This window comes from Tyto alba, unplaced genomic scaffold, assembly GCF_018691265.1.
Source record: "Tyto alba isolate M040663 unplaced genomic scaffold, T.alba_DEE_v4.0 Super-Scaffold_20000042, whole genome shotgun sequence".
In the NCBI taxonomy this organism is placed as follows: domain Eukaryota; kingdom Metazoa; phylum Chordata; class Aves; order Strigiformes; family Tytonidae; genus Tyto; species Tyto alba.
This window is the reverse complement of record NW_024881293.1, coordinates 12327139-12341407: the sequence shown is the minus strand read 5'-3', so window position 1 is coordinate 12341407 and position 14269 is coordinate 12327139. Positions and strand designations below refer to the sequence as shown.

The 14269-nt window shown below is 38.7% G+C and overlaps 1 protein-coding gene across 10 annotated transcripts in view; it reads right to left on the bottom strand.

The window, feature by feature from the left end:
- EPS15L1 (epidermal growth factor receptor pathway substrate 15 like 1) overlaps nt 1-13408 on the bottom strand; it is a 45936-nt gene extending 32528 nt beyond the window's left edge. For 6 of the 10 annotated variants that reach the window (XR_004407308.1, XM_032994704.2, XM_032994707.2 and 3 more), the window contains exons 1-12: nt 13356-13408; nt 8199-8240; nt 7881-7970; nt 7472-7519; nt 6680-6775; nt 5985-6047; nt 4934-5059; nt 3324-3383; nt 2760-2996; nt 2011-2168; nt 1390-1546; nt 573-635 (exon numbers count right to left, since the gene is read on the bottom strand). Coding sequence is in view for 9 of the 10 variants with exons in the window: in XM_032994704.2 (XP_032850595.1) it covers nt 573-635; nt 1390-1546; nt 2011-2168; nt 2760-2996; nt 3324-3383; nt 4934-5059; nt 5985-6047; nt 6680-6775; nt 7472-7519; nt 7881-7970; nt 8199-8240; nt 13356-13385 (1170 nt within the window). In the remaining variant the exon portion in view is untranslated. Of the gene's footprint in view, nt 1-572; nt 636-1389; nt 1547-2010; nt 2169-2759; nt 2997-3323; nt 3384-4933; nt 5060-5984; nt 6048-6679; nt 6776-7471; nt 7520-7880; nt 7971-8198; nt 8241-13355 lie in introns of those variants that run through there. The other 4 variants (XM_032994708.2, XM_032994709.2, XM_032994710.2 and 1 more) reach the window with 2 other exon arrangements.
- Between the last annotated feature and the right edge of the window lie 861 nt (nt 13409-14269).

The window sequence follows — 14269 nt, the reverse complement described above, 5'->3', positions numbered from 1 at the left end:
ACAGATTTGCTGAGACACCTGTACTATATGCACTACAGGATCATAATAAGGCATTACCCAATATGATAATGAAAGAAGTTAAAATGAGATGCTGGATTGGTTAGGATAATACAGTTCTTTGTCCGACGTGAACAGAAAACTAATCTACGTTCATAGTAGCATACAGTTTATTTCATGTTATATTCAGCTAAAACCACATTAGATGAAAAAAAAAAGATACCATGAACTGAAAATAATGGGAAGCTTAAAGCTCTCACACAAAAGTATATTTATTGTCCACAGCTTCAGAGAACTAGTACACGAGTAACTTTAACATGCCAACACTCAGTTGCCTGTCAAAGAACTTGACAGATCAATGCATCTCAAATTGTTGAAGGAAGCAGTATCACCAGATCAACAGCCACTACTGGTAACTTCACACTGCTGTGATATTATCATCATGCCAAGAGCAAGTGTCACAGAACACAAGAGCAAAAAGACAAGAGAAGGTGTAGAAATAAAATAACTTTTTTAAAGTTACAAATGGTGTACATAAACGAATTTGCATTCTTTTGGACGTTGCAATTACTCACACGACGCATTTCTGTTAGTGCTGAGATCTCAGTTCCTACAGAGGTCAAGTAACCTGACAGAGTCTATAGAAAAAGGATATAGGAAAAACCTTAAAAGGACCAGAGCAACAGCAACAATTAAAATATATTTAGAAGCTCAAAAGCTTTCTGGTTAGGGAAAGTAAAAAAAGTAAAGGAAAATACTATAATTTATAGAAAAGATTAATGTATTGACATGACAGAAGTATTTATTCTTTTAAGTTTCAGAAATACACTAACACAATATTGAGGAAAGGAACAAAGCGGGGTTCAGTAAAAGATTAGGTGCTCCAGTAAAATGGTATTAATGGTGATGAACATAGAACTACGGGCTGTCATGCTACAAGGATGAATCCACCATCAATTCTCAGAAACTAGGAACTCATCACTCTCTATTTAGCCATTACAAAATTTTACATTTTCATGGGAGGAATTTGGTACTGATCAGTCAGGGACATGCTAACTAAACCAACTTTTAACAGTTGCTTTTAACAGTTCCCTGAAGTTAAAAAAAACTTCTCTGCGACAAAATAGCATTTTTCATACTAGACTTTTCTCAGCATTATTATTCATTATTTATAGATTATTCTATTGTGTTTTTCTTTACTTACTGTCTTGTGTTGTTAAAAATTTATGTATATTTTCAAATGTAAAAGAATTTTGTTAGAGGAGATAAAAAAAAAAATTGGCAATTCTTTGCCATAATATTAAAAAAAAAAATTTACAAAATTAATACTCAAATCCCACTACTTTCAAGGCACACAAGCTCAGTATTATCTACAAATAAGTAATGACTTACTTGTATGGGAGTGTTTCTCTCTGTGGGAGGGATCATATCTGGGGACAACACTTGTGGAGGATCAACCCCTTTACTGACCTTCTGTTGAATGAGATACATTGCTAGTGCAAACTGATCTTTGCTTAGCTTTCCCATCTGTCTTGTGTCTGCCAAAGCCCTGGTAAAAAATAGATCATACTTATAAACAAGAAAAGCTTATTTCTCCTTTACCAAGAAGCTTGAAATACGCATATACATGTGATTCTCTTTTGATGCAGCCTCATCAGAGCTTGCTTATTCTAACGAAAGAATTCCATAAACAGAGCAGTACTTTATTAGACATATTCAACTGAATAGAACAGCATTACTCTGAGAAAATATTTAGAGCACCAGAACTTCAAAAAATAATCACAATTTACAGACTGACCTATACACCCCTCCCAGAAAAGCAGAGTGAGTATTTATTTCTCCCTTGTTTTTCCATATAGCCCACATATTGTAGTATGGCAACAGGACAAGCAAAAGAGGTTGGGGTTTTTTTGTTTGTTTTTATTTTTTTACTGTTAAGATCACAATTCTGGTTAGATAATCTGACTTCCTAGATCAGTGAGTTACAAAATAGAGCTACTAGGGAATTCTTACCATATATGTGCTAGGAGATTCTGAGACAGACCTGAATGCATAAAAATGTCCTTTACTTCTTGGCCACTCACAAAACCATCCATGTCTGTGTCTGTTTTTAAGAAAATTTCATCATATCGCACTTTTTCAGACATTGGTACTACCCAATTCACAGATGGCTGTAAAACAAAGTTTTATGTTCAAAAGAAGATAAACAGTCTTTATCAACACACTGAGTATATATGACATTATTCAGAGCTGGATGTGCTGAACATCTTGCACAGTCAAATCTGACTGGTAAATAGGTACTTCTTCTCTCCCCATGAATATTTTAGCTTAATACTTTTTGTCTGAATTATAAATACTGATAAATAGCTATTCATTACTTGAAAAGCATTAACTCTTTGGAAATATGGACCCAATTAGGCATAGTAGTTCCTCATGCCAATAACATAGCTTTAGAAAGTATATTAATGATTTCTTTTATATTAAAGCAGATACCCGAATAAAACCTTTCTATAAAGTGAAAATTCCCTGTAAAATTTACCATCTCATGGTCATTCTGACTAAAATTCACCTGTTCTACTGTTTCAAGTCTTACCATTCTCATTTCATTCCCTTGACCAAAACAACACAACAATGAACACATTTTCAGAAAAGTGCTCATGAGACAGAAATCAAAAAGCAGTTTTATTTACCTCCTGCAGTTTACTAATATCAAAAAAAAAAAAAAAGAAGGGAATAGGAAAAAAAAGAAAAAAAAATGTTACCTGTGCTTGTTTGATGCTGTGCTTGGGAGACAAACTCCCTGTGCTGTTCAGACTGTTGACACTACCATGAGATGGGGTAGAACGGAGGCTATCTTTTGGCGGAGGACTTGCAGGGAGAACAGGAACTGCACCAGGAAAGACAGGGGTCTTCTTTCTTTTAGAAGGTGGTATGAGAGAAGGGGGTAATAGTGAAGGAACTGGCTCTTTCTCAAGAGCTCTATAAACCAAATGCATTGCCTGCAAAGGCAAAAAGGTCAGGTAACATTAACAATTAGAAGAAAAGACAACAAGATTTTCCAGTGTGTTACATATTAGTAAAACAGAGACAGTAAGAGTAGATACGCAAACCAGAGCAGATAATTTTGAATGTAATTCCAAAAAGTTTAATCTTGGTGACACAGGCAATAGTCAGTAGATAGATTTGAGAATGATCATTTAATAGCTCCATGTGAACAATTTATATTAGAACAGACAACTGTAGCAGAGAAACTGCAAAGCTCTTGAGAGAAAACTGAGAGATTTGCTCTAGCAGACACACTGAATTGAGAATTTAAATCAACCTACCACAGCAAATTCATCCTTGTCCAGGTGACCATCTTTATCAATATCACTGAGATCCCAGACCTATAGCAATTACAATAAAAACAATGATTTAGAGAACAAGTTACATTTTGTGCTTTAATCAACATCGTATTAAGCGTGCTCTCTAAAGACTCCTAATAGATTTTTGTGAAGACCATATTAGTTATATTAGACCTAGCTAAACCTTCTCTGATGAAACAGACTGGATTAGTTTTCTGGCAACGTGAATCAACACTGGCTCTAACAAATTCCAGATGCAACACAGACAAGTTTTTCATCTTTCTATGTTGCAATTAAGGAGTAATCAGACTGACTAAAAACATTCAGAGGTGACTCTCAGAATTGTCCAGAGGGTGTGGGCTAGCAGATTGTCCAAATCTGTTTCATAAGAAACTTAAAATATTTTAGAAAAGTCAATACATTTCTAGTTTACATTCCATTCTTAAATTTCTAATTTTCATTTTTAGTCAAAAAATCATATATCCACCCACCCTGACACCCCCCACCCCCGAATTTTCTCTGGAAGAGAATTTAAGCATCTATCAACTTTAGTTCATTATTAAGTCAATTACAGCCAATGAAACTTGCAGGAGATTTGGAAAGATACAAAATGTGTACTCTAATACTCAGCCATCAGCTAACACTGTTTAATCATCAATATGACTCGGAGACAGTAGAGTAGACAGAAAGCTAGGACTGAGGCTCAGTCATCTGAACTCTACTCCCAGCTTTATCACTGGACCCCTGTACAAAATTAAACTAGTTGATTAGTCATGTGCCCATTTCTTCAGTCCCCTATCTTGTCCACACACTTTTCTGGAACAGGAAAAAGCTTCCTGAATTTCTATCGCAACAATAACAAAGTAGACTGAGTACTTCACAATATTCAAGTATAGAATTAAAACAAGTCATACTTAGATTTTGTAGATAATACAGAGAAAGAGACAGTTCTTCCTGAAGAGATGAAAGTATATAACACAAATCCAGCTCTTAGATATAACGTATTCATTCTCACTCATATCAATATGCAAAACATTAAAGAACACACATTTTAAATGGAAGCAGAAAAATACTTGAAGGTTTGCTCCCCTTGCAAATATGCAATGAACGCACTCAACTCAGATCTCAGAAGTATTTATAAATATACATGAAAAAAACACTTGATAATTTGACAGCTACAATAAACTAGGATGTTTTAAAGTGTTCTCTTGTACAAACAGTGGATAGATTTAATGGTATGTCTAACAACTTGTATTTGGAAAAATTACAAAACAGTGGAATATAATGTTATAAAAGCTATTATGGTTTAGGAGACCTTTTTCTTGTTTTCAAACAACTGAAATAAAAATTTCCAGCTCTTAAAATGAATACAGAAATAATGAAGCCAATTTAATCTAGGGCTCAAATTACTATTATTATTATTTCTAAGTGGAAGACTTCAGAGTCTACTTAATGTTTTTGCTTCATAGCATGCACTTAATGTAAAATCTCAGCCAAAACCTGATCTATGTTGATAAGTTACATTTAAATATTTAATACTGCAACTACAAGCAGCTAAGTAGAGACTAGTTAAATGTAAACAGCATACTTACCCTTCCAAGGATATCAAGAGGTAGCTTTGAATTCATCAGTACTGGTTTTACTTTGTCTCCTGAAAGTAAACCATTTACTGGCAAAAGGCTTTCAAAAATACCATCAAACTTTGCTTTTTCTTCCACCTAGTTGGTAAGAAATAGCCTGAATAAGTAAAAAAGTGTGCCTGTGTGAGTGTTGAAAATGAGATCTTGCAAGAAATTAAGACTGGTCAGTAACGTATTCATTCTAAATTTCCAAGCTTTCTTGCAAGTGCCACCATGCTGTATTTAAACGTAAACCCAGTGGAGCTAGATTTAGGAGCCTGATTTCAAAGCTAAGGTTATGATAGCTAAGAGATTTTAACATGCAGCATACAAGACATGTTTCTGTACTGTTCTAAAAGGACAGTGCATTCTAATTAAGCCACTGATGACCACATTTTAAAGAAACTTTGACAAACTCTGTAGAACTAAAAACTATTCTTCCCACGTAATTTGCTTCCCACTTAAGTACAGCATGCAAGTAGAAAAAGAAAAAAAAATAATCAGCATTTTAAGTTATTTAATAAAATTTCTACCTTTTGGAAAATGCTGGCATTTGAAAATTAACTAAACACAAATATCCCCATGTATGTGTCAAAAGTTATTTTTTTCCAATGATATATATTCTGTGTATCACTGAATACTAATTGGAACATATGAGCTCAAGCTTTAAATTAATACTTCAGGTTGGATTTGGTGAATTGCTTTGCTGTTCTCAGTGGGGTTCCTTTATACAAACATGAAAGTGCCTACTACCAGGATTCTGGAAGAAATCCAGGCAGAAGATTAAAATTCATTGTGTCTTAAAAACATCACACCAGGGGTTGTCAAAGGCTTGTTTAATACTTATTTCAAATATAACACCACAGTTCAATATTCTCTATTGTTCACAAATCTGTTATCAGAAAGAGAGGACTTCTGAAATGGGAAATGTATTTGATACAAAATTCTCTCACTGGGAAAACCACTGACAAGGAAAATATTTACTTTTAAAGAATGGATGGAATGTGTTGGCTTTTACACTTACCCTAACAGCCCAGTGAGTCTCTGATGAAGGTGGTGTGATCAGCAGAGGACTGCTAGTGTCATGCTAAAAATTAAAGAATTTTTAATTTATATGTATATAAATAAAAATACAAACTTCTGTCACTAATCCTTACTAATTGCTTGAAGAGATGGTTATAGATGTGAAGTTTAACTACACTGAAAAAAAGAAAAAAGGCTGCACATGTACCCAAATAAAAAAATAAGTCATATTGATTCATACTGTTACAGTACTTCGATGAGGACATTAGGTACCCCCCCCCACAGAACTAAGACAAGCTAAAGGAGGTTCCACAGCAGCTACTGCAGGCAAAGATCCAGTCATGCCCTTTACTCCTGTTGACACAGCCCAAAACTAATCTACTAATCTTTTTTTTTTTTTTTTTTTTTTTTTAATAAATTTAGAGTTAGCCACATCAGCTTCCTGAACAAGCTGACTGTATTTAAACTTGCATCAGTTTTGTAGTCCAGGAAGGGGCCGGTACATATTACTCAGGAAGACAGGACTACGGCAGCCATGACTGCAGTTGTTCTAAGGAACAGTTTGACAGCAGCCTGAGGTCTCAGAACCATGACATTTACGAAACAGAAGATTATTCCAGCATTCCAACTAAAGCCTGACCTCTATAACACATATATACATACATACATTTAGATACATACATACTTATTACTTACAAATTTAGGAGGTGGCACAGTCAAGTTCAGACTGCTCAGGTTAACATCGTGGCCATTCTGTGCACATGCTACAAGGCGCAACGCAACATAGAAACCCTACAAACAATCGTGTTTTCTATTAAAAAAAGCAACCAGTATAAATCAGTCTCCAATAACGCATTTATGATTTTTACTAACACTGTACATGTGCAACTCAGTAAAGTATGGAAACAACAGATGTATAGCCCCATTCAGTTACTGCATTGTGACTACTCCACTGTTTTTAAAGATGAATCAGGAAAAACTTTACAATAACATGGAACAAAGAGCAGAAAACCCCAAAGCTAATTTTTAAGGACACTCCCATAATCAAGTAAATTTTGATAATTTTTCTTAAAAATCAACAGTGTTATAAAAAACCCCTCCATACCTACAAGTAACTTGATATTTGATATTCCAAGCCATTTTTAGTAATGTTTATATTTTTTCATGCAAGAAAGACTTCTAAAATAAACCATAAAATCATAGTTTGTATTTGTGAAAGACTCAATGACTATGTATCTATATAATCACATACACTGATTATTTACAAAACAAAAGAGACAGAAAAATTAGATTCAAACTTCTCCAGCAGCTTCACCAAGTAATATACCGGGATATAAGCAGTGCTAGAAAAAAAGCCTCGTCTTGTAAATGAAAACTTAAAAAAAAAAAAAAAAAAGCTAAGAATAACTACAACTGATATCAGTTTTCTTGAAACAAGGCTAATCTGTTGAAGGTAATGTAAGAGGTCTATAGGCATATCTCATTTACCTGTTTATCCAAGTATCCTTTACCCTCCGGGTCAGCCAAATCCCATATCTGTGGCAATATAAAATAAAAGCCATTGTAATTTTAAAATAAAATTTAACTCAGCTCGACAGTGGCTGTTGCATGTCTTCTCGAACTGTTTGTTGCAGCTTTCAAGTTATGATATACAACGTTATTTAATTCTCAAGTTAGCAACAAAATGTTACACAAAATATAATTTTTCCTTTTAGATTCCTATGAAACTCAGAACAATACCTTGGAGCTATTACCAATCTGTGGTTAACCTAATGTTCTATGGATCTGATTTGCATTCCGCCAAATTCCTTCTTGCAAACCCCTTCTGCTCAACATCAGCTACAGTCAAGCACGTGTACAAATAATTACTGCATTATCTAATTTTCCTTCAACTTACTTTTCCAAGGATAATATCAGAGAGACCAGATTTTTTAAGAAATAGTGCAGCTTCACTTGCCCCAACTCTCCCCGTATATGTTGGATCTACCTGAAAGATAACAAATTCACATTCAATTGAGGCATGTCTGTCATGAAAGCAGAGGTAAGAAATTAAAAGTCTCTTGTCTCTAGGTCAAAAGGAGTTATACAAGCATGCATTATCGCTCAGCAGAGAAAATTTACAGAAGTTTAGCACTGCAGTGGGAAAGCAAACAGAGGGAAATCTTGGGGAATATGAAATTGCCCTTTAGTTTTAAGTTCTTTTTCAAGAACCTACCTGTTTATAATAAGTTTCGTATAATGGATTTCCAGTAGAAAACTGAAAAACAAGAAAGATGTTAAAGAAAACAAAGAATTAACTGCAATCACAGATAGCGCACCTTTAGGGATTGACAGGGGAAAAAAAAAAGCCTATAGTACTTTGTGTATTTCTTCTAACATAAATATAAAATATGTTTTATTTGCTGTGTTTCAAACTGGATACTTGAAACCTAAGTGTGGATTACAGAGATACCCCAAAACTTGCAGCCGAGAGACTACTGTCACCTCTTAAAACTTCTTATTCACCAGCATTCATACTCACACTTTTAATTAACAACACTACATGGTACTAAGGTTTTGTAAAACAGCTTTGTACTATTTGCCAAGGTATTTCAGATCAGTTCGAGAACTACTGATATCAAAGGCAGAATTTTCAACATAACACTGACCTGACTATCTCCTGCACTGTGAATATACTTACGGAATATTTTCAGCAGACAATTATATACACATACACACAGACACAGAGCCCTGGTATGAAAACATGCCTGCGTTTATGCATTTTCAGGTCTAGGATCTTAAACTGAAACAGAGTTAATAAATAGAATGAATAGTTAATTAACAAATGTCACAATTCCCTGACAATGTTGACTGAGGATTTCAGCTTGGTGTTATCACTGCATTCCACAAAAGCAGCAGGCACAAAGGTAAGCCCTGCCTTTTTTGGAATACTAAACAAGCAGACTCCTCCTCCCTCTTGCTGACATTCCAAGCAAATGGGAACTAAAATGCCACAAGATGCAGAAGCCCCAACACCCATCTTCTCAGTTGCCTCCTACAATTGCCACAGGAGTTCTAGCCACATGCAATTATACCCCCACATGGTTCTCTAGCCTCAATAATGTTACAATCCAGTCTCAAGTCACCCCTTAGAGCAGTCAAAGGCCTTAAAAAACAAGCAACAAAACAACCCAATAAACACAGTTTAATGACAGAGACACAGAGATGTCAAAACATCCCAAAGCCTGCTTGGGACAACTGCTCTCCACCTCCAGGACACGAGTCAGACATCTGATGAATGATTATTTTGCACTAACTGATCACTGGTATGTCACCTCACAAATGCTACCTTCTTCCTTGTAATCCACATGGCCTTCTGGATGTTCTGCCTACACTGAGGGGAAGGGATACAGAAATATGATCAAAAAGAAAGATTAATGAAGAGCATGAAATTTTATTTTACACAAAGAGAATCTTCCTGTAAGTTTACAATAAACATGCAAAATCTTAACTTAACGAGACATTAAAAATAACTAAACCCTATTAATCAAAAGCAAGTGAACACCAAGCTCTTTCAAGATCAATTGTTCTACATGGCTAGAAGAGCACGCATTTTCAGGAGATCTTCCTAAACATCTTAAATGTACTTCACTTATATCCATCAACAAAATAAGCCACCGCATTCTCCACCAGTGCACTCTAGAAGCTCTTGCTCTTCAGAAGCTGGACAGTTGTTCAGAAGAAAGCTGCAACCATAACTCACATATCTGACTCATATTTTTGCTGGCTGGTAAACGATCAGCATAGATAAGCACTGTGTTCCTGTCCAAAGTAGGAAACAAATCATTCAGAGAAAAGGTGGAAGTAGGAAATAGTCTGTCCAACTCTGAATAAGATTTAGCATGTTACAGCCAACTATCATCCAATTATATACCTCTCGTTTATCAGAAGGCTCAAAGAAACTAGCCAAGGACCAACTACAAGCTCCTCTAATTTGGCCGAGTATCCTCGAGCACATGGAGACTGGATTCATACCAAGATACAGAGCAAACCGCTCCAGCAGCAGTACTGAATGATCTCATCCCATCACCAGACATTCCTGTCATCCTCATTTGATATTGTCAGCTATGACATACAGCTGACTTACCTGACCGAGGTGGCAAGAATCCAGGGTAATGTGCTTAAATGCTGTGAAGTTTCTTCTACAGCAATATATTCATCCAAGTGCTGCTGGAAAGCACTTCATCACTCAATCTCACTTGCAGAATTTTACAAAGATAAAGCCTCTCTGACTGATTTACCTAAATGACTGTATCTCTGTGATGAAGCAGACCAGACAAAATGGTCTCAAGTGATGAAAATAGCACAGCTGCCTATCTACCCATCACCACATGTGACTCCAACACTATCATTCAAGAAGATTCTGTATTTTCATGACATCTACTGATAAAGAACCTACACAAGACAGTGTCAATGCTGGCAATCAGAGAAAATAATTTTGAAGAGTTTACAGTTGATGAGTGGTCAAAGGATATAACCTGTTACATAGCAGTTGTTTGACTTACAGTTTAACAACCCTCTGGTTTTTATGTCTACTCCATATTCCCCAAAATGTCATCTATGATCAACACTTGACACCATCTCCTAAACACCCTCCAGAACCCTGGCACCTTCTTGTCCGACCTCTAAGTTGATTTCCTGTACAAATCTGAAGTTCAAGTCTCAAACTTGCACTCTCACAGCAGATCTGCTACACTGCATTTGTGGTACACACAGTACATGCACACGGATACGTCTCCATGTCCCTTAATGCAGGTCTAGGAAAAAGGCAGCCATAAGCTGCTGCCACCAGAACAATTAATAAAGCCAGTCCTAGCAGCCTCTTTCCTGAGGTCATCTCAGGGCCGCAAACAACTCTGGATCAGATGAATTACTCTCCTTGGTGTCCTCCTGTTTCACAATTTTTTTTCAGCCACTCTTGTCACATCATATGATGGATGAAAATAGGTACTGTGAAAGGGGAAGAAAATAAGGTGTTCCACAAAGATGAGAGCCAAAAGGTTGCTGCTGCCCTAGAAAGATTACCTTTGCCCTTACTCTACTTGCCGAGTATCCTGAGTTGTCTCACAAGACTGAGCTACAAAATGATCTGCACTGTCCCAATATCTCTAACATAACTCTCTGTAACCTCCAGAGGCTGTAGGTTGAACATGCCTGGCACAGTGGAAAGACCACTGATAAGGTGGTCAAACAATCAAGAAAAGAAAGTTATCAAAGATAAACCACAACTGAAAGTGGATTTGACTTAACTCCAAGTTTACATACTTGCTCTTCAACTGTTTTTATGCACAGTCAGTTGAAACAAAGAGAGCTGAAATGTTAAATAGTTTGCATACTCTGAGACATCTCACTTCTCTTTCATAAACCACAACTTCATAGAACAATAGAACTGTAATAAAATTAATTTATGAAAACAAATATGATTAAACACTTTTACACACTTAAATTACTCATGTTGTTTATACTTCCTTATATGTTGATGTCAATATTCTTATATGTTTCTGTGTGAACATGATTCAACATTACAGCACATGTAACCTCTCCTATTCCTTTTAATAGCATTTCTGGCATTTATTATAACTAGCATGTATCTCTACAGTAATCACGAAATTGAGGCTATTAAAAGAGGAAGTTCATTCACGTCCAGGGAAATTCTGTTTACTGCCCTGATTACAGCTAGATTACTCTTGACAGTTCAATAAGAAAAAGAAGTTTTAAAAATAGGATGCTTCCATTGAATGAGTTGAAAAATGTCAAACTGGTATGTTCACAGAACATGGCCCTTTTCCCTCAACATAAAACGTTATACAAAAGAAAATACCATTGATGCCAGTCCCTTCCCAATTAGATTTTAAAGAAGACAGAAGCAGGATTTCTAGTAAAATAAATATTTGATACATTTTTACCAATGTATTATAGAAGTTCCACAATAACAAACTCTTTCAAGTCCATAGCTTCTTTTACATATATATTTTGCATCACATTACTTCACTTTAAAACTTTTTATAACAGTTTGTATGTGCATGGATGTTTTCAGATGTTTCTAAACATGTTCATTTAATTAAACAGATGTTAATCAGGACTCCTACTGCTATTCAGAAGCTAAAAAGCAGTGCGCTCTCATATTACCCAAGCATCATATAACTCCACTGAAAGATAAATTTTCAGAGTATCACAAGCAAAAGTCCATTATTAAAAAGAAATCAATATATTTAAATAAATTGAACCACCAATAGCAGTTCTCAATTTCTGACTGGCCTAACTACAGCGTAGAAAACAGTTTTAATTTCAAGGCATTGGGGGGTGGTGCGGTGGTGTTGCTTTTGTTTTAAAGGAAATAAGTAAACCGACTGTCTTCACAGGAATATGGAAAAGAATAAGCAGTGATCACAGTGTTCAGATTTAAATTATTTGAGTGAGAAATTAATCAAAAACTGGTAACAACAATAACCACAAAAATATACCCTAGGATACCAAACATTAAACAAGAGCTCGAAACACAGCCGCTTCCCAGAGGCATGCCGCTCTCCTTGTGCTAGACAAGCTGCAAGGTTCAGGGTCTTCTACTCTCCCGCAGAAGCCTCATTCTCCAGTCGATGGGTGAAAATCTCCTTTTCATTCCTATCTACTGAGTCCCTTGCTGGTGTACCCGCGCCTATGGCTATGCTACTCATGCACCTCCCAAATATTAAGCACAGTCATGACACCCCAACAGCTAAAGGCGGCGTTTACTCCTATTACAAAGAGAAAAACAGGGTGACGGGTCCAAAGTCAGTGTCCCGAACGAGCCCCATCCATCCTGCAGCCCAGCCCTGGACCTCGAACCCCCGGACCGCACAAATGCCGGCAGCTCAAACCCAGGCGCTGCAGCTCGGGAAGGGAAAGCGTTCAGAAAGCTCCAGTGCTGCCCTGCCCTTTCCCCAGGTGGGCAGCTCCAGGGCCTCCATGAGAGGAGGGCGCCAGCGCCTTTTGTGCCCCCAGAGAAGCGGCCGGCGCCTGTCCCAGCAGGCTCAGCCCCGGCCCGGCAGCGGGGACCAGCTGGGAGCTGCTCGCCCCCCCCACCTCCGGGGCCTGCTCCCCGCCCCGCATCGCCCCTCTCCCCCCGGCGGGCCCAGCCACCCCCCGGCCGCGGGGAGAGGCAGGGCCTAATGCCCCAGCGCCGACCCGGCCCCGGATGCACCCGCCTGCGGGAGGGGGGCCCCGCACCGAGAGGGGGGCCCCGCTGTCCCTTCCCCGCTGGGCTTTCACCCACCGGGGGCTGGAAACCCGCATCTCCCCTCAGCCGCTCCCTCCCACCTTGCCCCGACAGGCTCCGTCGGGCCGGGCCGGTTACCTGCTGGCTGAGGGGGATGAGCGCCGCCATCTTCCTCCCACTGATTCGGGCAGCGGCCGGGGCGGGGGGAAGGCGGGGCGAGCGGCGGCGGGAGGACAACCGCGCCCGGCAGCGCTGGGCCGGGCCTGGGCGGGCGGCAGCCGGGGCCTGCAGGGCCGCGGCGCCCGGGAGCGCGTTGGAGCCGGGAACAAAGCGGCCGTGGGTGAGGCGGCCCCGGCTGCCGTTCCCCAGCGCGACGGGCTGGGGCTGTTCCCGCCGTAGCTCAGTCCCTGCTTCCCGCAAGCTCTGTGCTCCCAGACGTGGCTCTTCTCCAGCCGCCTCCAGCAAAGCTGGCGGTGACCTACCTACGTTATGGACAAAGTAAGGCTGGGGAAGACTGCAGCTGCCCGGTGGAATATTCTTCCAGGTAACCGAGTCAAGTCACTGACTGACCTTTTAGCTGCATGACCTGCATCCGACTTTCTCCTGGACAAACCTAGTTATTTTCCTTCATTACAGTTAACCTTGTCAAAACAGACCTCACCCAGTTAAGCCTCCTCTGGTCTATGATCAAATATTCAGCATAAAAACAACAAAGTTATCAAAGCAGTGACTGCAACATGCAAATATTGAACAGCAGCCTGAAGCACTGTGGCCATATAAAAGCTAAATCAACAGGAATCTGATTGGGAAAAAAGGTGAAGAGTGACTGTCGTTACAGTGTATTTCAATAACTTTCAAAGTTCTTCACCCCACAGTGTCACTGGGCTTGTTTTACAGGGGACAGCACTCAGCCAAGCAGAAGCAAAATAATTTGACCTTAGTTGCTCCACAGGCTAGAAAGTGGCCCTGCTGAAGTCGAGGCTTCCACAGATCCTCCCGCTCCCTACCGCCTTACCACACAAAGCTCTGCTCAGCCAGCATCAGGGTAGCCG